At 34.8% G+C, this 23,764-nt stretch overlaps 1 protein-coding gene across 3 annotated transcripts in view; it reads right to left on the reverse strand.

Moving 5' to 3' along the window:
- The window catches only part of LOC149795655 (VPS10 domain-containing receptor SorCS1-like), a 145,702-nt gene that overhangs the window by 92,732 nt on the left and 29,206 nt on the right, over positions 1-23,764 (reverse strand). For 2 of the 3 annotated variants that reach the window (XM_089965498.1, XM_089965497.1), the window contains exons 4-5: positions 16,878-17,033; positions 12,234-12,572 (exon numbers count right to left, since the gene is read on the reverse strand). In XM_089965498.1, the coding sequence (XP_089821624.1) occupies positions 12,234-12,572; positions 16,878-17,033 (495 nt within the window). Of the gene's footprint in view, positions 1-6,232; positions 6,383-12,233; positions 12,573-16,877; positions 17,034-23,764 lie in introns of those variants that run through there. The other variant, XM_089965499.1, reaches the window with a different exon arrangement.

Genomic DNA, 23,764 nt, shown 5'->3' on the forward strand with positions numbered 1-23,764 from the left:
ACACCTCTCAACTTAACGCAATCCTTTAAAAAAATAATTCACATGGGCCATGGTGATGGCAAACATCTTTCCCATCATGTGACACAATCAAAGCAACATATGATGTCCACTAAATTAATTACTGCCCTTCCTTCCCCAAAAATCTGAATATTCACTTTAATTCTTCTGCATTATTAAAACATTTTAAGAGGTTTATTGTCCCTTTCAGCCTGACATGTTGCTTGTTGGATGCTATTAAATAAATATAAGCAACAGCATGATCATGCAGACGTTTAGCATCAAACAATTGCATAGTTTAAAGCATCTGATGTACTCCAGTAAAATTAGTCCGGTTCACTGACCAGTTCCATTGAATCTAATATAAAAACCCAAATCAAACATGAACAAAACAGTATCTGGATCTTACCACAAACAATAATATTTCTATTATTTGTGCTTTTATTCTGTCCTTATTTTAAGGGTAATTTTGGTAAGACTTTCAGCAAAATCATACGGGGTGGCAGGTCTGACAAGACTTAAACTGTTGCAGAATCATGTGCTGTTTGTTGAAGGATTAGACAAAAGACTGCTCTTAAATCAAACAGAGAGAAAAACTGTGACCTTCTTTTGTAAATGGGGGCTCTTAAGCAAAAATTATTTTTAAAAGAAAACAAAACCCTCAAACAGAACTCATATTTTGATCTTGCATCTTTGCATGCCTCACAAAATGAAATGATCATAACAATGCATCAGTGAGTACTTAACCACTGTGTGGAGTATTCCTGAGTTGTAAAATCAAAGCTGCATGCTCTGGCTTGTGATTCTTGTAACTCATGGCAACACAGAGTTTGTAAAATAGCTATGTTACAATATCAACATTTTGGTGTCCAAATTGTGTTCATAATGACAATTACAATATCTTTTACTTGATGAAGATTTTTTCTGGGAACTGAATATGTAGGCAAAACAATTTTAAAACTTACTCCATATTCAGCATTTGATCAAACAGAATTCAAACCTTTTGTTTTTATTTTATAAATTGATTGATAACAAGTTTCACCCATATCAACTGATGCTGTAAATCTGGTATATCTAAACAGAGACAATATTCAATAAATATTTTTAAACCATTATATTTAATATTTTGTTTAAAAAAATAATATACTTATTTATTGGCATGTTCTAGTTTTGATAGGATTATCACCTGGAAAAAGATTAAAAATGAAAGTAATTATTACATCAATTATAAACCCTTATTTTGAACACTGGTAGACGCAGATCAAGGATTTTTTAAATGTGGGTACATTTTATTGTGTTTATGAAAATGTTTAAGATGTCATATCTTTGCTAAAAACTTCTCCCAATTATTCAGTAATTTGTATCAAGCTGATAAGCAGAATTTACTTAACATCTTATGATTTCAATGTGTCTTTAATTGTTTATTCTATCTTATTATACGAATCACTCGCTATTGGGGTTTAGACACATCCTTTTAAATCCTCTATACAATTCAGTTTTATAATATTTTAGGGATTTCTCAGACAGACTACTGTCACATGATGAAAGATGGCACTGCCATTTCCAACTGGATATTAAAAATCATAAACAGATGCACTGAACATAAAAAATATATAACATTTTTAAAAAAAATATGAAGTGATCATTGACAAAGGACATTATATCCACATTATAGTACAAACTGTCCTGAGTGACCTGTGCTATGAGTGAACACCTGCCATTTACAACCACAATCATCATGCATGGGTCAATTTTGTTACATAAATGGAGTGACATCTGTGACCACCTGTAGAATACGACCAGAGACCATTATTTTCAGGCAAAAAATGCAGTTTAACACTGCTATGAATGAATATTTTACAAAAACAACACTGTTAATGTTTATTTAGTCTGTTGTAACCACAACTGCTTAGGAAGTGCAGATTGTTCTTAAACAACACTGCTGTGCATGACTGCATCACAATAACAACACTGCTATGCATGACTGCATCACAAAAACAACACTGCTATGCATGACTGCATCACAAAAACTGAGATCAATACCACTGATCTTTATTTAATCCCTTAAAATCATGACCATTTATGAGAGTGTTTCTGCTATATAGAAAAAAAAAAAACAATAGATGAGTCTGGTTACCAGTTCCTAAAATCTATAGGAGATTCAGGTAGCTATAGACCATAAACCAGACTAAAGTACATGTCTTTAACTGCCATTATGGTGCCAAAGTCCTGTAAATCCCCATAATGATTAACTACTGCTTCATTAAAAGGAGCTGTCACAGATGTACTTAGTCAATTCAAGGGTTTGTATTGTTTATTTATCTTTTGTGAAAAACTGCAAAACCCTAATAAGACCTCCTTTGAAAGGGCTAAATTCATACAGCTGAGTGTCATTTGAAGTGCATCTGTAATGCCTGTGATAAATGAGGTCTTTTCCATTGTCTTCATGGTGCTTGTTGAGTTTTTGATGTTACAGTTATTAAAATCCACACCAAGTCAAAATTTGTTGACTGCGTTGCACCTTTATTTATCAAATTAATCTCTTGATGTCATTGGTGACAAGCATTTTAGTTAAATTCATACACAGGATGATTAAAGTATTATCATAGCTAACAGTGTAATTCAGCATAGGATGATTTAAGTGTTATCACAGCTAACAGTTTAATTAATACACAGGATGATTTAAGTGTTATCACAGCTAACAGTTTAATTAATACATAGGATGATTTAAGTGTTATCATAGCTAACAGTTTAATACACAGGATGATTTAAGTGTTATCATAGCTAACAGTTTAATTAATACATAGGATGATTTAAGTGTTATCATAGCTAACAGTTTAATTAATACACAGGATGATTTAAGTGTTATAACACAGCTAACAGTGTAATTCAGCATAGGATGATTTAAGTGTTATCATAGCTAACAGTTTAATTAATACACAGGATGATTTAAGTGTTATCATAGCTAACAGTTTAATACACAGGATGATTTAAGTGTTATCACAGCTAACAGTTTAATTAATACATAGGATGATTTAAGTGTTATCATAGCTAACAGTTTAATACACAGGATGATTTAAGTGTTATCATAGCTAACAGTTTAATTAATACATAGGATGATTTAAGTGTTATCATAGCTAACAGTTTAATTAATACACAGGATGATTTAAGTGTTATAACACAGCTAACAGTGTAATTCAGCATAGGATGATTTAAGTGTTATCATAGCTAACAGTTTAATTAATACACAGGATGATTTAAGTGTTATCATAGCTAACAGTTTAATACACAGGATGATTTAAGTGTTATCATAGCTAACAGTTTAATTAATACATAGGATGATTTAAGTGTTATCATAGCTAACAGTTAATTAATACACAGGATGATTTAAGTGTTATAACACAGCTAACAGTGTAATTCAGGATGAGTAAGTGTTATCATTGCTAACAGTGTAATTCATACACAGGATAACTGAGTGTGTGTGATTTGAATTTTTAGCCTAGCTTTAACAATTTTTCAGTTGCTATGATGTTTGCAGTGTGGCAGTTTATAGTGATGTCAAGCACTTTGGCATCATGCCATAGACATGTAGCATGATGTCCCACCCAGTCACATTATCCTGACACCAGGCCAACCAGTACTAACACTAACCTCTTACTGCTGAGCACCAAGTGAGGAAGCTGTTAGTACCATTTTTATAAGTCTTTGGTATAACTCGACTGGGGATCAAACCCACGACCTTCCGCATCCAAGGCAGACGCTCTAACCACGAGGCCACTGGAGCGGTCCAGGATAATTGAAATATTACCATGTAATTCATACACAGGATGATTTAAGTGTTATCATAGCTAACAGTTAATTCATACACAGGATGAGTAAGTGTTATCATAGCTAACAGTTTAATTAATACACAGGATGAGTAAGTGTTATCAGAGCTAAAGGTGTAATTCATACACAGGATGAGTAAGTGTTATTAGAGCTACCAGTGTCATTCATACACAGGATGAGTAAGTGTTATCATAGCTAACAGTGTAATTAATACACAGGATGAGTAAGTGTTATCAGAGCTAAAGGTGTAATTCATACACAGGATGAGTAAGTGTTATCATAGCTACCAGTGTAATTCATACACAGGATGAGTAAGTGTTATCATAGCTACCAGTGTAATTCATACACAAGATGAGTAAGTGTTATCATAGCTACCAGTTTAATTCATACACAGGATGAGTAAGTGTTATTAGAGCTACCAGTGTCATTCATACACAGGATGATTTAAGTGTTATCACAGCTAACAGTTTAATTAATACACAGGATAAGTAAGTGTTATCATAGCTAACAGTGTAATTCATACACAGGATGAGTAAGTGTTATCATAGCTACCAGTTTAATTCATACACAGGATGTAAGTAAGTGTTATCAGAGCTAAAGGTGTAATTCATACACAGGATGAGTAAGTGTTATTAGAGCTACCAGTGTCATTCATACACAGGATGAGTAAGTGTTATCATAGCTAACAGTGTAATTCATACACAGGATGAGTAATTGTTATCATAGCTAACAGTGTAATTCATACACAGGATGAGTAAGTGTTATCAGAGCTAAAGGTGTAATTCATACACAGGATGAGTAAGTGTTATCATAGCTACCAGTGTAATTCATACACAGGATGAGTAAGTGTTATCATAGCTAACAGTGTAATTCATACACAGGATGAGTAAGTGTTATCATAGCTAACAGTGTAATTCATACACAGGATGAGTAAGTGTTATCATAGCTACCAGTTTAATTCATACACAGGATGGGTAAGTGTTATCATAGCTAACAGTGTCATTCATACACAGGATGAGTAAGTGTTATCATAGCTAACAGTGTAATTCATACACAGGATGAGTAAGTGTTATCATAGCTAACAGTGTAATTCATATACAGGATGAGTAAGTGTTATCAGAGCTAAAGGTGTAATTCATACACAGGATGAGTAAGTGTTATCAGAGCTACCAGTGTAATTCATACACAGGATGAGTAAGTGTTATCACTGGTAACAGTGTAAATCATAGACAGGATAAGTAAGTGTTATCATAGCTACCAGTGTAATTCATACACAGGATGAGTAAGTGTTATCACTGCTAACAGTGTATTTCATACACAGGATGAGTAAGTGTTATCAGAGCTAAAGGTGTAATTCATACACATGATAAGTAAGTGTTATCATAGCTACCAGTGTAATTCATACACAAGATGAGTAAGTGTTACCACTGCTAACAATGTAATTCATACAAAGGATGAGTAAGTGTTATCATAACTAACAGTGTAATTCATATACAGGATGAGTAAGTGTTATCATGGCTAACAGTGTAACTCATGCACAGGATAAGTAAGTGATATCACAGCTAATAATGTAATTCATATATATGATGAGTACGTGTTATCACTGCTAACAGTGTAATTCATACACAGGATGAGTAAGTGTTATCATAGCTAACAGTGTAATTCAAACAAAAGATGATTTAAGCATTATCACAGCCAACAATGTAATTCATACACAGGATGATTAAATGTAATCATAGCTAGGAATCAATGGACAATGACATGCAACAATACATAAACATAGCAGGGTATACGTAAACATGGCAGGAGTATACATAAACATGGTAGGGGTATACATAACCATGGCAGGGGTATATATAAACATGGCAGGGGTATATATAAACATGGCAGGGGTATACATAAACATGGTAGGGGTATACACAAACATGACAGGGGTATACATAAACATGGTAGGGGTATACATAACCATGGCAGGGGTATATATAAACATGGCAGGGGTATATATAAACATGGCAGGGGTATATATAAACATGGCAGGGGTATATATAAACATGGCAGGGGTATACACAAACATGGCAGGGGTATACATAAACATGGTAGGGGTATACACAAACATGACAGGGGTATACATAAACATGGTAGGGGTATACATAACCATGGCAGGGGTATATATAAACATGGCAGGGGTATATATAAACATGGCAGGGGTATATGTAAACATGGCCGGGTATACATAAACATGGCAGGGGTATACATAAACATGGCAGGGGTATACATAAACATGGTAGGGGTATACATAAACATGGCAGGGGTATACACAAACATGGCAGGGTTATACATAAACATGGCAGGGGTATACATAAACATGGTAGGTCCCCTGAGTGGCAGAGTGATCTAAGGCGCTCACCTTCTCATCTTTACAGGTCACTCTCATCTCGCTCCATATGTTTGAGTCTCATCTCAACCAACATGTGAGAAGGCTTGCTAATGGTTTTCCACAGGTCATTGGTTCTACCCAGGCTCTTCACTGCTTCTTCCTCCACCAAATATACTGTCTGCCATGTAAAGCCTATCATATGCTGAAAAATGGCATAAAACCCCACAAAACCAAAACCAATCACGTGATAAGGGTATGCAACATAAACATGGCAGAGGTATACAAATTCGTGTGTGAATTGTCATATATGCTCCAGCCTGATATGCACTGAATTGCAAATATCACAAACTGATACAATTTGCCAGGGGATCATTATCTACATTGTTTACACATGTTGTTAAGTGAATGGCCATGACTTTGATCTACATTGTTCAGTTTACGCACGATCTTTTAACTACTCATTCTCTTTATTCAAATCAGAGTGACAAATGACAATTATTTGTCAATGAACAGGAAAGTGATCCTGAGATCTCCTGTTTGTTTATGAGGGCTATTAGTGACACTGAAGCCACAGAAGTACCTGTTTGTTACTTTGTTAAAAACTGGGTCCTTATGAGAAAATAGAGACCACCTGAGGCGACGAGTGGATGAACTATCAAATTGCAATTCAAAAATTGTATAGACAGGAACCTCTTAGACTAGCCCATGAAACTCCCTTGGCTGGTCATTTAGGGATCAATAAAACTTATCACAAGATCTTGAATCACTTTTATTGAAAGTGATGTTTGTAAATACATTAGATCTTGTTACAATTATCAAAATGGTAGGAAAACCCAATCAGAAGATACCTAAGGCTCATCTGCAACCTATTCCTGCCTTTTGACAAACCATTTAGCAGAATAATGATAAACTGTGTTCGCCCCTTACCTAAAACTTAGCCAGGCAACCAATACTTACTGACCAATAATATCTGTATCTACAAGATTCCCAGTGGCAATTCCTTTGAGGAATATTAAAACTAAAACAATAGTAAAGTCTTTGATAAAAATTTTTTATACATAATTTGGCCTTCCCAAATCTGTCCAGTCTGATCAAAGGTCAAATTTTATGTCTGGAATTTTCCAGCAAATTATGCATGAATTAGGCATCCAGCAATTCAAGTCTTGTGTCTATCACCCTGAAAGCAACGAGGCTTTAGAAAGGTTCATCAAGCTTTGAAAAATATGATTTGGTCATATTGTTTTGATACTGGAAAAGATTGGGATGAAGGTGTTCATATACTGCGGTTTGCTGTCAGGAAATCAGTTCAAGAATCTTAAGGATTCAGTCCCTTTGAACTAGTTTTTTGACATAATGCGTGGATTATGGAAGTTGTTAAAAGAGAAACTTCTCTAAAATAAAGATACAGAAATAAATCATATTGATTATGTTTCTAATTTGAACGACATGTTGTCAAAGGTTTGTGAGGTGGTAAAAACTAATCTGCACTCTACTCAGTCAAAAATGAAATTTAATGAACACGATTACAACACGATTACGTGTGATACTTACTTCGACGAGGTCATCATCTATAACGAGACAATTGGGAAGATCACTACGAGACAATTCAGAAATTCTTTGACAGACTCACTGATGCAAATTTGACGAATAATTTATCCATAAGTGAGATTTGTCATGCTTAAATTACATTTCTAGAACATATCATGGGACATGAACAAGTTAAACCTATATATATTAAAGTCAAGGCTATATCTGAATTCCCTGTGCCTATCAGTAAAAAGTAACTGATGCAATTTTTGGGTAAGGCTGGATTCTATTGGAAATATCAGGAGGTTTTTGATTAGTTAATGGCCATAATTAAGAATGCACCAGTTCTTTCAGCTCCAAATTTCAATCATTTAAAATGTCTGTTGATGCAAGTGATATTGTGGTTGGTGCAGCATTGATTCAAGAAGACAAAAATGGTGTAGATAATCCTGTGTTCTATTTTTCTAAAAAAATTAAATAAGCACCAGAGACATTATTCCATAATGAATAAGGAATGTTTGGCTTTGATACTGGCATTGCAACACTTTGAAGTGTGTATTAATTCAGATCCTTCTCCAATTACTGTGTTTAGTGATCACAACTCCATCACTTTCATTGGCAAGAATTCATAATAATTCATCTTATGTAATTTTGTTTGTCATGTATATTTGCATAAATCTTTCTTTTTCTTTATGAGGGTAAGCATTGTGTATATTTAATTTGCATTGTTTGTTTATTTATTTATTTCATTATATGCTATTGTAATATTACGTTATATGTTGGACTTGACCTTGTCCAAAATCAAGTTTATTTTCAACTTGAACCACCGCTCCGGTGGCCTAGTGGTTAGAGCGTCCGCCTCGGATGCAGGAGGTCATGTGTTCGATCCCCAGCCGAGTCATACCAAAGACTTATAAAAATGGTACTAACAGTGTTAGGACTGGTCGGTCTGGTGTCAGGATAATGTGACTGGGTGGGACATCATGCTACATGTCTGCGTCATGATGCCCCAGTGCTAGACATCACTATGAACTATCACACTGCAGACATCGTAGCGATATGACTGAAAAATTGTTAAAGCCACGTTAAAAATCCAAATCACACATACACACACAACCTGAACCAAGTTTTTTAAAAATTCTGTAAGCAGCTGATACATAGCTAAAATATGCTCTATCTGTATGAGTTTAATATTAAGATTATTATTAGTAGAAGTAAACATATTTACTTTTGTCTGGGTCTGGTCTGGGTCTAGATTATTGGGACTCTACTGGCATACCTGACATATTCTATATAATAATTTTAGTAACAGACCTAATTATAACTAACATTTTATCATTCTAAACATTTAGAACCTTCCAGATTGAAATTTTCATTTAGGTATTAGATTTTATTAATTGCTAATTGTGACTTGAGGTCAAGTAGAGGACTATATAATCTTGTCACTGGAAAGACTACTATTTCAAGCTTTAAGATCTATTGGAATCAACTGTATATTGTTGTGTCCAGTAGTTCATTTTGGCTGGAATTTATTTCTTCAAATTATTTAATTCAAACGAGTTTTCTCAGGAAATACAGAGTGCTTATAACAATATTCTTGAACAGAGACATTCACTGGGATTTATAGTGAATTCAAACCTGGAATTATATTACAATACCGTGTTTCAACAAAAAGACTGTTGATACCCTAATACAGGCCATGACAGACACAGCAACAATTTCAGCATTGGATTTAATTTCCACTCAAGTTTATTCAGAAATTTTATTTTATAGACTTGTGCCTGTATTTAGAATTATTTGGGATTCAGTTTGCAATACTGTAAGTTCTTGTTTTTTATACAAATTCTCTCTGCATTCTTGGGAAATAAATTACTTGTTGAATTTTACAAAGCATGTTGCTTTTCACTCTTTTCTGTTACTTAATTTAAGAACATAGACTTGTAACAATTGTTATGTTGTTATGTGAGAGGCCATGACTTTGATCTACATTATTAAGTTTAAGCATGTTGTTCAATGATACTGATCTACATTGTTTACACATGTTGTTAAGTGAATGGCAATGACTTTGATCTACATTTTCAAGTTTACGCATGTTAAGTGAATGGCAATGACTTTGATCTACATTTTCAAGTTTTCGCATGTTAAGTGAATGGCAGTGACTTTGATCTACATTTTCAAGTTTACGCATGTTAAGTGAATGGCAGTGACTTTGATCTACATTGTTTATGCATGCTGTTATGTGAATGGTTTGTGACTTTGCTGCTAGCACACTATTATATGAACTTTTTCTTACCCTTTCTCTTACTACTCTGGATAGTGCAGAGTTTATGAAAAATTTGAAAAACAGTAAACTGTTAATAAAAGAGACCAAACTACAAAAAAGATGGACTCAATATTCAGGTATTACTTTGCAAAGCAAGCACAAAATTTTATCAACTAAGTGGCCCATACTTGTTTAACCTTTGAAAATGTTGGTTTTTAGTTCAACCACTTTTACTGAATACAGATCTACCATTTGAGGATATATAACCAATCCCTAAAATTGTTCCTGGTTTGGTCAAAACTCTTCCTTAAGAGCTTAACGCTGTTTTTTCTGAAGGGCATTATGTAAGCTGTGTGTCAGCAACTGAGAGTTTATGCCATGATAAACTCGGAAAAAATGTTAAACTCTTATAATTGCAATTCTTTATAATATTTTTATATTTATTATTTTCTTCTTTTTTAAAAGATATTTCCTATCAGTTCTAGATATTGTTTAAGCACATGAATTCTTGTTGAGGCATCTGCTATGTAGCTATTTACAGAACAGGGAATTCTCCATCTGTAATGTAATAGCTACATCAATATCAAACAAAAAGTTCTACTAATGGTAGGCGATCTAAGGTTTTGAACATTCCACAGCATGGTCTTAATCTTTTATCTAAACTGGCATATGTTTTCTGAGTAGAATTCAATATTGAAAGCAAAGGATGTGTTGTTTTGTCTAACATATGAATGGCTTTAGGATTTTATGTTATCACGAGTTCATTGTGACTTGTGAATCGCTATTGTCAATTTTCATGTCTTGAAATCTATTTTTGTATTGATGAACAGTTTAGCTTATCTACTGGAGCTACTTACAAATGAAATTAAGACTATCATCAAATATTTATAGTGATGGGGCTCCAATAGGCAAACAGTTCAAGACATCAACACTGACAATTACGATGGGTGGGTGGGGTGTAGCTAATCTTCCACCCACCCCACATCGTAACTCTCAAGGTCGGCATCTTACATTGTGGGATTGTGAATCCAATTGTTATAATGTTAGTCTTTGAACACCCCAATCCCTGCATCCATTTACCTATAGTTTTAAATTCATTTGTAACGAGCTGCAGTAAAAAGTGCTGTACCCACAATGCTCTTGGCAGATTTTGAGTTTCCCAGCTTTTCTTTTTCAACTCTACTAAAATAAAGAATTATTTATATTCAGAAAAACAGCAAACGTGTGTTATTTCATTTTGTCAAATCTATTTATTCAATTTTCTACATAAAATACAAACCCACCATTTTTATGTCATTTTAAAGGCATGCGTGTGTATGCCTTCCATTTCAGTGTTTAAGTTAGTTACTTTGCACATGACTATTCATTGAAGTATAAAGTAGTTCTACGTACAGTTTATACAGAAATGAATGCAACTGGGTCTGATCATATGATTATGTTCTGACCAATAGAAATCATCCCTTCAATTATCAACTGATGCAACTACAATTATATAATGATCAAAGGAAGGAATAAGACTGGTTTTCACTTAATTCTTATATAAAGCAGTTTTCCCCTAGGAATGTGCCTATCCTACATGACTGCCCTTAATTAATTCTGCAACACAGCAACAAAGTCATGATACTATTGATATGCACTGGTTGTTTTTATACCAAAATGACAACTTTTATCAGCATAAAAAGACCAATTTGAGTTTACAACAAAAAAAAAACACCCTCATGCTATTGATACTTACATAAAATATTTCAAACAAATAGATTCTGTATTTGTATCTATAACTCCAGTCATCTGCCGTTCTGCTTTTGACTACTACATCTAGATTAAAGAAACGAATTTGTGGTGTTGTGGGATGAACACCATTTTTAAGTACATGATAGACAATACATGGCAGCCAGAATATCTGGTGGAGAAAGAACCTAGGAAAGCATCGGGAAGAATCACCAAATATGGGACACTGCCGGCAAGCCTTTTCACATATCCACATTGATTGAGCCCAAGACTTCAATCCACAGTGACTGAGGTGATATGGCGGTGACTGGTAAAGGCCTTAGACCACTTGGTAGTACATGCATTGATGTGTATCAGATAACTACCACACTCATGCACAAAGTTACAGGTACAAAAGTTACAGTCACATGTACTGCTGAATTAATGCATGCAAATTATGACACACACACCCACCCAGCCCCCCAGTGATATATGACTATCCCATGAGAATAAATATGATTGTATAAAGTTTACCTGTGGGACATGTGGCACTGGGAAATAACTTTTCTTGAATGGTCCCCTGTTGTAAGACACATACAATTCTTTTAGCTCTCCAGGCTTCTGAACGAAGATGTACTGGTTTTCCACGACAAGGGAGAGAAGTTCAATGGTTCCAATTGCTGTATCATGGGTATTATCATCACAATTGGGAACAATACAAGACCTGTAATGAGCAGTCCCCATGAAGTCCTGAATTTCCATATGGACTGTAAGTAAATCCACATCCTGCCCTGGCACAGCCCAGTAGAAACGCTCTGTCACATGATCTTGCAACAGCCTCCATGATTTTCCAAAGTCATCTGACACATAGAGCTGTCATATACAAAGGGTTAACAAGAATGTCATGAAAAATAATCACCTTGTCTCTCTCTCTCCAAGGTGAAACCAATTATAAGCTGCTATTATCTCATCAGATGAGATGATTGACCTTGACCTTTGTCCCTATGACCCCTCTGACTTCAGTAACCATTTGAAACTGCAATGATATTTACTTCAGAAATTTTTTATCATGAAGGCAAATGATAATATTTTCTTGATTTTCTAAACTTTACATTTGAAACAAATCAGAAATTAAGAAGTTCAAAATTTTAATGCAAGACTGTGAATATGGTCAAAATAAAAACTCAAAATCAGGTTATTCATTACAACATGGTTCTTGTTACCAGGCAGGCAGGCAGGTATGATCATAGATCTCACCGCATTATGTAATACTAACACAGCATCCCCTCAATTACAATATCATTCTTATTACCAGGCTGGTATGATCATAGATCTCACTACATTATGTAATACAAACACAGCATCCCCTCAATTATAACATGATTCTTGTTACCAGGCAGGTAGGATCATAGACCTCACTGCATTATGTAATACTAACACAACATCCCCTCAATTATAACATGGTTCTTGTTACCAGGCAGGTAGGATCATAGATCTCACTGCATTATGTAATACTAACACAGCATCCCCTCAATTATAACATGATTCTTGTTACCAGGCAGGTAGGATCATAGACCTCACTGCATTATGTAATACTAACACAGCATTCCCTCAATTATAACATGGTTCTTGTTACCAGACAGGTAGGATCATAGATCTCACTGCATTATGTAATACTAACACAGCACACAGCATCCCCTCAATTATAACATGGTTCTTGTTACCAGACAGGTAGGATCATAGATATCACTGCATTATGTAATACTAACACAGCATCCCCTCAATTATAACATGGTTCTTGTTACCAGACAGGTATGATCATAGATCTCACTGCATTATGTAATACTAACACAGCATCCCCTCAATTATAACATGGTTCTTGTTACACCAGACAGGTATGATCATAGATCTCACTGCATTATGTAATACTAACACAGCATCCCCTCAATTATAACATGGTTCTTGTTACCAGACAGGTATGATCATAGATCTCACTGCATTATGTAATACTAACACAGCATCCCCTCAATTATAACATGATTCTTGTTACCAGGCAGGTAGGATCATAGATCTCACTGCATTATGTAATACTAACACAGCATCCCCTCAATTATAACATGGTTCTTGTTACCAGACAGGTATGATCATAGATCTCACTGCATTATGTAATACTAACACAGCATCCCCTCAATTACAACATGGTTTATGTTATAAGGCAGGTAGGATCATGAATCCCAACTTGTATGTATTTCACTATAAGGCAGAATATTAGACTGGTTCCCATAGTGTAATATTGAGGGAGTAATGTATTAGCAAAAATCTTAATGAAAGAAAGCTTCATTTAAAGATCTGTTGTGAATGTTGCAGTGAGCTAGATATACAATGCAACATGTCATTTACAGTGGAAAAAGGAGTTACTGAAGTAACACTAGATTAACCTGTAATGTAGATTGGGATTGCTATAGAAAAGTTTGAAAGCAGTTGACTTGGTTTGGTGTCTTATGGCACACGAATGTTATTTAGTGCAAAGGCATATATTTACGGGGAGAAACTTAATACTTAACAGAATTGCCCAAGGACACATCATAGTGGTCAGTCCTAGCTAATCCAATGGTAGGATTCAAACCCACACCAACACATCATAGTAGCCAGTCCTAGCTAATCCGATGGAAGGATTCAAGCCCACACCAGTTCAGTCACAAGACTGGCACTCTAATCAATTAAGCCACCATGCTCCTCAAAAGTGAATCACACTTAAACATTACTAGTACAGGTCATTAATGGAGGTAAGATGAAGTTAAATAGAATAGAAGTTATGTATTATACAAGAAAAGCATGCAAAATGGAATTAACAACAGATATAATTTTTAAATACAAACTGTCATTGACAGAAAATGATTCCTTGATCTTTTTCAAAATGCACCCACCCACCCCAAAAAAGACATTACTATTTCAGATACAAACAATTTGTTGGGCTCTGAGCATTGTCACATAAATACATCTTCCATATTCACCATCTCCCTCTACACACACACACACACACACATCTTGTATTTCTTGTACATCTTCCATATTCTGTCTCCTTCCACACACACACACACATTTCTTGTATTTCTTGTACATCTTTCATATTCTCTGTCTCCCTTAACACACACACACACACACACACACATTGCTTATACATCTTTCATACTGTCTCCCTCCACATGCACACACACTTTTTTTCTTATACACCTTTCTTCCATATTCTGTCTCCCTCCACAAATATGCATGTATTTCTTATAAATCTTCCATATTCTTTGTCTCCCTCCACATACACCCTGTGAAGTGTCGAATTTTGAATTGTATTGAACCTTAAAGTTGAATGCATTGAGCATTAAAATGTTATCGCATTTAAGCCAGAATAGTCTTTGTGAAGGGTCACATTGACCTTTCTTCTTTTCTCTTCCTGTGTCAGTGATAAAACTAAAAAGGCTAGAATTTATGACTGAGTGAGATTTGACCAAGGGCATTGCTACGCTGTCCTGAGAATGTAAATATCTGAGCTACCAACCATAATGCTTGATAGAAGCCCATGTCAAATTATCATTTTCAAAGGGAAATTGATATACCCTGTAGTTCACAGATTCTATGCTGTCTAAATCTGATGAAAGAAATTATTATCTTGGGGAAAATTTAGGAACCACTGTCTATGATTGGGAAGAGTAAATTAAGGCCTAAACTTTAGAAGCAATGTGAACTTAAAATGACGACCTTAGTCAGAATTCTTTTGTCTTAATTTTCTGAGAGAGGAGTAGTTTTGGCTCCAGGGGAAGCCTAAAGAGAATAGTGCTTTCCTCGTTAAACAAGAAAGGGACCAGGTGGCTGTCTTGTGAGAAAAAGACAGGGTTTAGTGCTAGGATGCACAAGTTCTGAAAGAGAACAGCATTAAGGAACAGCTTTCTTGGAAGAGAGACAGGTCAGTCCTAAGATGGAAGTCCAAAGAAAAAGAAGTGACGAGTTCAGAATAAGGGACTAGGAAGTCCTGGAAGGGACAAAGCATAGAGAATAGGAAGTCAAGGAAATAGGAAGATGCTGATACACAATCATAGGAGGAAGGTGATGCAAATCAGTCATGGACATTGTGCTCTTTTCACCACTCATTATTATGATGAAATAAATCCAAACTGGACAATGCTATTCAATTCTGTTGACATAAATTAGATTGAATTGGAATTGCTGCATTTAATTTGTTTGATTAAATTTGTTATTTTTCTTGTCTAAGGGGGCTCGTATTACTTTATTTCTTCCCAGTATTCTTGCTGAGTTCTCTGTTCAATTTCTATTCTTTTTTCACTCCAACTGGGCTATAACATCAAGGGAAGTCATCCTCTAGATAATGCCAGCCAAATCCAATCAACCACCCCACTTACTAAGAGGGTGACATTACACACCCACATAAATCTCTTATATATCTCTGAACATTATCTGACTCCCTCAATGCACACATATTTCTTATACATCTTCCATATTATCTCCATCTCCCTCCACACACACACATACACATATTTTCCTACAAGAAAATGGAAAGTCCTGCTTTAATTCAACATATGTTTATATGAAATAAATTCAAGGTGTCATCTGTCATCCCTATCCCCAACACCTTCCAAATGGTTGGTGCTCATGAGTATAAATTACCATATGTCATTCTATATGCAAACTGAGTTCATACCATTTTTATCTGTTCACATTTTTAAAATCAGAATAATAAATGACCCTGTAAAGGACATTTTCTGTATTTTGACTATGCATTAGAGTTGCATGAGAAAAACAGGAAGCTAGGTTAGGGTGTGAACTACAGACTAACACAGAACAAGCTGAGTACTCTACCATAGGTGTATTTCAGCTATATCTGTTAAAACCCTGTTCCAGCTATCATTTCCTCTTGTAATTTGGAGAAATGTCCCTGTCAATCAATTCGTACCAAGCCCCATTAGACACCATTGATCCCCTTCAGGTGCCAAAAGTGAAAAGCATGAAAAACATGCTCAACTGACATATGAAACTGGATTTCAAGTTGCAACCTCACTGAGGTTTAACCCAACAGACCCCAACAACCTCACTGGGGTTTAAACCCAACAGCATTCTACTACCTAAGCCAATGTTTCTGAGCTCTTAATGTAGCCTATAAAATCTAACCTGCAACTGAGGTAAAGAATAAGCAAGCATCCAGTCTGCCATGTTTGGATGAAGAACCAGTCTACTGGGGGTGAAGTCCAGATGGATGGATGACCAAGTCTCTCCTGTGTCCTCAGTTATGTGTAATCTCTCATTTGTTGTGTCTGTCAGTATCAGCTGGATAAAAAATATTCAATGTAGGAATTTAACATTGAATAAATAATGAAAATAAAAGGTACAAAATATCTTAAGAAATGAGACTAGTTCTATTATTTATGTTATGCCAACTGTCAAAAAATATAAAAATGTTTGACCTTCACCTTTGGGTGAAGTCATGCTAATTAATCTCTCATGAACACTTTAATATCCATTCTTATGCACCAAGTTTTCTCATTTTTAACATTCCATTCATTTAGCAGGCAAATACAGGAGGGCAGATAGAAGAATCTGCAAGTCTTTTTCCTGTGAAGGAAACATCTTAAAGTCTATAATGAAATTAATAACATTCTCAACATTTTGGGCCAAAAAATCTGTATATTGCAAATTTTATGAGCATCATACACCAAGAATACATATATGCTGCTTGTTTGCTTGGTATTTAATGGGATATAATTACATAATAATGTATTTTGTGCTTACACATTAGGAGTAAAAAGCCTTACCAAAGGATACATCAAAGCAGTCAACCCTGCCAGATTGATATTTAGACAGGATTCAAACATGGCTTGCAAGTCTGCCTGGCTGATATTAGACAGGATTCCAACATGGATTGCAAGTCTGCCTGACTGATATTTAGACAGGATTCAAAAATGATTTGCAAGTCAGCCAGACTGATATACTGACAAGATTCAAATATGGATTGCAAATCTGTCAGACTTATATTTAGACAGGATTTAAACATGGCTTTCACATCTGCCAGGCTGATATGTAGACAGGATTCAAACTTGAATTGCATGTCTGCCAGAATGAAATTTAGACAGGATTTAAACATGGCTTGCACATTGGCCAGGCTGATATTTAGACAGGATTCAAACTTGGATTGAAAGTCTGCCAGACATATTTAGACAGGATTCAAAAATAGATTGCAAGTCAGCCAGACTGATATACTGACAAGATTCAAACATGGATTGCAAGTCTGCCAGGCTGATATTTAGACAGGATTCAAACATGGCTTGCATGTATGCCAGATTGATATTTAGACAGGATTCAAATTTGGCTCACAAGTCTGTCAGACTGATATTTAGATAGGGTTCAAACAGATCGAAAAGGACCAATACAGCAAAATTTCTTATGAGAATGGAGCATTATGAAAATTACTATGGTAACATATGGCATTTTCTTAAAACATAAACATTATTTTATTTTACACACAGCTCTATCTTACAGCACATGTTCATTATTTGGTACAGTACTCTGACAATCTTCCTGCCCTGACCTCACTGGCATTGACCTTATAGGAATTGTTACATCATTTGAGTTGGTTCATGGGTTGTATGTGGCATCAAAACAAAGAACATGGCAAGTTTTCTTTTGGTTTTTATCAATGCAATGGCAGCTTTCTCTTGGTTTCTGTCAATGCAATGACAAGCTTTCTCTTGCTTTCTATCAATGTAATGGAGAGCTTTCTCTTGGTTTCTATCAATGCAATGACAAGCTTTCTCTTGCTTTCTATCAATGCAATGGCAGCTTTCTCTTGCTTTCTCTTGGTTGATATCAATGCAATGGAGAGCTTTCTCTTGCTTTATATCAATGCAATGACAAGCTTTCTCTTGGTTGATATCAATGCAATAGAGAGCTTTCTCTTGCTTTCTATCAATGCAATGACAAGCTTTCTCGTGCTTTCTATCAATGCAATGACTAGCTTTCTCTTGGTTTCTGTCTAGAAATTCCATGCACCAACAAAGTGTTTTGGAGGAAAGATGGCACATGTTAAGTACCTGTATGTTTTCTGTGGTTAACTAAAAAGGATGGGCCTTATTTAGAGGCTGTAAAAGTATAGACTAAATAAAGGCTGATTTTAAGGAAACAAGTTGCATGCCGTATGGTTTTTGTGCTGTAAGTATATAAAACAATAAAAAGTCACCGTTTTTCCAGGGGCAGGAAACTTCATCATCTTGCTGATGATATTTTAATCCTGATCTGCCCAGTGGCTGCTTCTACTTACTTGGTTTTCATTGTAAAGTCAGAAATGCTGAAGACCAACGCTATACACAGCACAAAATACTCCAAAATTTGTTGATAAAGAGGTATCAAATTGTAACAATGTTTCCATGTCTCATTCTTAATAATCTGACCAACTTTTTGTTTTAATATCTTGAAATAATTTTGAGTTATTGTGTTCATACACGCAAACATACACACTCTCTTGTAAAACCTACAAAATATGATTCTTACCATCAAAACAGGGACATCATTATTTTAAGAAATTTCAGGTTATAAAGATCTGTTTTACCATGCATCTGATATATAAATGTCCTTTATAATTGATTTGTGGTTAATATCCAAGAAACAAGGTATGAACTTTTACCAACAGAATGGGGACACACAAATACACGCAAAGTGTCAAAAATTATACGTTGAAATAAGGACATTACATAAGTATTATTTTAATTCTAAATAACTATCAGTTTAATCCATTCTTAAATTAAAATAACTTTATTGGCAACAATACACTTTAGAATTTAATATGTCCCACAAAGTTTCTAATTTTGAACCTTTGTGTACTAAAATCTGCCACCTTGAACCTTTGTGTACTATAACTTGCCTCTTCATTAATAAACCAATGCATAAGATCTATTTGATATGAAAAACACACCAAAATATATACTTTTAAAATGTCTTTCTTAGAAGAATTAAGTTTTCTTCCATTGGATGGGTTAGGTCAGGTGGGTTCCTTTATGACGTGGGATATTTGCAAAAGGTCACGTAGCTAACAGTAGCAAAATGGGTTGTCACCACTTCTGCTTGTATATAAATTTGTGGAGCTGGACTGTTCTGGTCAGTTTTATTTCTTATGTTCTTTTTCTAAAATCAGTCTTCAGATATATTTAATGTCGTGTTACATATTATTTGAGAGGAAACATTTGCCTAGATTATTCATTGAAACTAAAAAATGCTCATTGGACTAAATGTTATTCTAGGATTGTTGTGAATTATTCAAAGGAGTTCTGGAAAATGTAATTTTCATTCATCAGGACTTTTGGCAGACCAATTCATTTGCTGATCTGAAATTCATTTGGAACATTCGATTCTTTTTGACTTTCATTGAACTTTTATTTATAATTATTCTGGATTCAATTCATAATGCTGTAAGGGCCTCTTAATTTTTTTTTTACAACACTGATATATCACTTGTTGCTTTTGCTTCTTTCTGTTAATTAGTTTATGACCAAAGAGTTGTAAGACTAGGATGCTACTTTTGGTTATTCTCTTCAAATACTCTCACAAGAAGATTAGTACACCCAAACAAATAAGAATTTAATATGAACATGCCAATCAATAATATTAACCAACCATATTAACTACTCTCCATCCTAAAACCATCTTTTTACCTGATCTACATGAGTTCCGCAGAGATGGAAAAAAAATGCTTGAATTAGTCATATCAACACATTAAAAGGTATTTCTATGAATCAATTGGAAAACATATAACCAGCAGACCTTTGCAAGTAAAACCGTATCTTATATAATGGGTTTTACCACGACATGTATTCGGCAAGAAATAGTATATTTCTCTCATAAAATTACATCCATTCAACTTACTATGGGATTTTTAACATCTACTAGTGTCGTTTTGTTTATACATTAAGCAATTTAAGATTTGTATCCTTGAACAACTTCTATGAGATGCATCTTGCATACTGAATTGGTTAAAATGTAAATGACAGAGCATGAACCAATGGTACATCTTAGACAAAGGTTCTAGCACCTGGCATTAGTTACGTTTTTACCTTCCATCATTGGCATTTTGGAACTAACTGATATTCCATTATTGGCAATTTGGAACTAACTGATACTGTGCTTTCCATCCATAGTAGAGCCTCCATTTAATTGGTAGGGTTGTTTAAATAGGACCTTTATAAAGTAGCTGATTAAAATACATTAACTGAATTTTCTGTACAAATAAAGCAAGTCCCAAATTCAATCAAATAACTTTATCTTGGGTATTAAAAACTAAAGGAAAACAGAGCTGTATATATTACATTTTAACTTCCTGAATAAAAAAATACCTGAGAATAACAGTTCACCTTTCCAGTTGTCTTTATTCACCTTTCCAGTTGTCTTTAGAAGAGAATTAACTTGTTGGGTAAGTTTATAATCTCTTTGTTCATATCCATCAAACCAAATGCAAGCACCTGGATGTGAAAATACTGGAAATATGTTGGTCCCAATATTACATACAATAAGAAATAAAATGTTCCTATTGGAAAAGTTAAGGAGCAAATGATGGAGGTAAATATTATGTTCTGCTGGAAAATTATAGATTATAACCCTAACTTACTGGAGCACTTCAGTCTTAGTTGTATCATAGTCAATGAAATGTGTCATTCAGCCAAGCTTAGTTGTATCATATAGTCAATGAAATGTGTCATTCAGCCAAGCTAAGATGTATCATAGTCAATGAAATGTAATTCAGCCAAGCTTAGTTGTATCATAGTCAATGAAATATGTCATTCAGTCAAGCTTAGTTTTATCATAGTCAATGAAATGTCATTCAGCCAAGCTTAGTTGTATTATATAGTCAATGAAATGTGTCATTCAGCCAAGTTTAGTTGTATCATAGTCAATGAAATGTGTCATTCAGCCAAGCTTAGTTGTATCATATAGTCAATGAAATGTGTCATTCGGCCAAGCTTAGTTGTATCATATAGTCAATGAAATGTGTCATTCAGCCAAGCTTAGTTGTATCATAGTCAATGAAATGTGTCATTCAGCCAAGCTTACTTTTATCATAGTCAATGAAATGTGTCATTCAGCTAAGCTTAGTTGTATCATATAGTCAATGAAATGTGTCATTCAGCCAAGCTTCAATATGAAATCATTATACAAATATTGTTTGCTAACTTTGTTTTCTGTAAGATATTAACAACTTTCATTCTAAATATTGCGTCAAAGGTATCCATCAAGAATACTGTTGGATGGTGTTCTCCACTTCGTTTTCATCCTTCACTCACAGATTTATGAAATCCAGAGAGTTCCTGAGCCTCAAGCAGATTCCACCATTCTCTGTCCTCAGCAGCAGCTTACTAACTTTTGAGACCTGGATTGAATACAGTACTTCTTTCTAAACCCAGATATTGTAACCCAGATGACTGGTTAGAATTGTCTTCATGTTTATCAGTTGCAACATGGTTGCATTTTGTTTTCAGTATGGTATTAGCTGAACAGAATCATTTAAGCTAACACCATTTCTGAAAGTTCAACCTAATTTTGTCTCACTGCTTCATTCTGTGTGGGCCTAATATGGGAAGAAGCAGTGAATTTAACGGAGCCATCATTTGTCATTTTCCCTCTTTTTTTGATAGTTTAAAAGAAAAATTGTGCCGCCAGAGCTTCCTGTGCACAAAGTAACCAAAACAGTATGGACATGGGCCATAGTCGACTACTAGGAAATTACTCCATGTAGGCCAATAGGGTACAGCCCTTGATTGTTGTGGATGTAATTGGCTATATTTCTGAGTTTATCTAGGATCTCTCTCTTTTACCTCTCGTTTATTTCGAGAACTGTCAGCAGCCCATCGATTTGAGTACAGGTTCGAAACAGGTAAATCAAACTATTGTATTTGTAATTGATTTCACAACTTTAGGAGTTACTTTTGGTATGTAATCATTTTGTTGACAACTGTTCTTTTTTATATGGAAATTACTTGGATTATATGTCATTCATGCATGCTGTTGTAGTGTTCTTTGAAGCCTTGGGCTTTGTATATTCCTCTAGTACAGGCAATCCAACTTAAGCCCATATGGAACAATATCTGAAGTGCACGAGTCATTAGATTATAAAGCGAAGACTTTATTGCTCATGATCTGGGTACTTCCTGTAATCCAGAATAAATAAACATTACTGATCGTATTATCACCAATTACATTAATGAAATTGTACAGGAAACACCTAACTATAAACTAAATTAGCAATACATATACACATGATTTTCACACCATGCAAACCTAATTAAATGGCAGCACTAGTCTGAAAATGCTTGTGTCATTAGAACCTGTACCTGGTAAATACATGTAAAATCTAAGTTACTTGCTGCCCATTACTGAATTGCAGCTATTGATCATTCAATAATGCATGTAGGATTTTACTCACGTTTGACACTTCTCTGAGGTCTGCATCTGAAAAGCTGATTTAAAGAATGGCAATACTTCTGATCTTAAAATATTTAGAAAAATATAATAATAACTGCATTATTGGGAAGATATTTATGTTCATTTGCTTCTCATAATAGACCATTCTGGTGGCCTAAGTCGTTGGAGCATCTGCCTTGGACTCCAGCCGAGTCATTAGAAAGAATTATAAAAATGGTAGTAGCAGCTGCCTCGCTTGGTGCTCAGCATTAAAAGGTTAGTGTTAGGACTGGTTGACCTGGTATCAGGATGTGAATGGGTGGGACATGATGCTACATGTCTGCAGCATGATGCCTCAGTGCTAGACATCAATATAAACTGCCATACTGCAGACATCGTAGTGATATGGCTAAAATTGTTAAAGCTACATTAAAAAATCTGAAAAACACAAAAAACTTCTTGTAATATAAGAATCATATGATTGCAATTCAATCCAATGAAGACAGTGTACATTAGTTCTTCAATTCCAGTTCATTCAGTGTGAAATCGGCAAAATTTTGAAATAATTATTAAAATCTATGCCATACTATTTGCAGCTGAAGGCAGAATTTTATATT

The sequence above is a fragment of the Sinohyriopsis cumingii genome, chromosome 7 (assembly GCF_028554795.1).
Source record: "Sinohyriopsis cumingii isolate HCF-2022 chromosome 7, ASM2855479v2, whole genome shotgun sequence".
Classification (NCBI taxonomy): Eukaryota; Metazoa; Mollusca; class Bivalvia; order Unionida; family Unionidae; genus Sinohyriopsis; species Sinohyriopsis cumingii.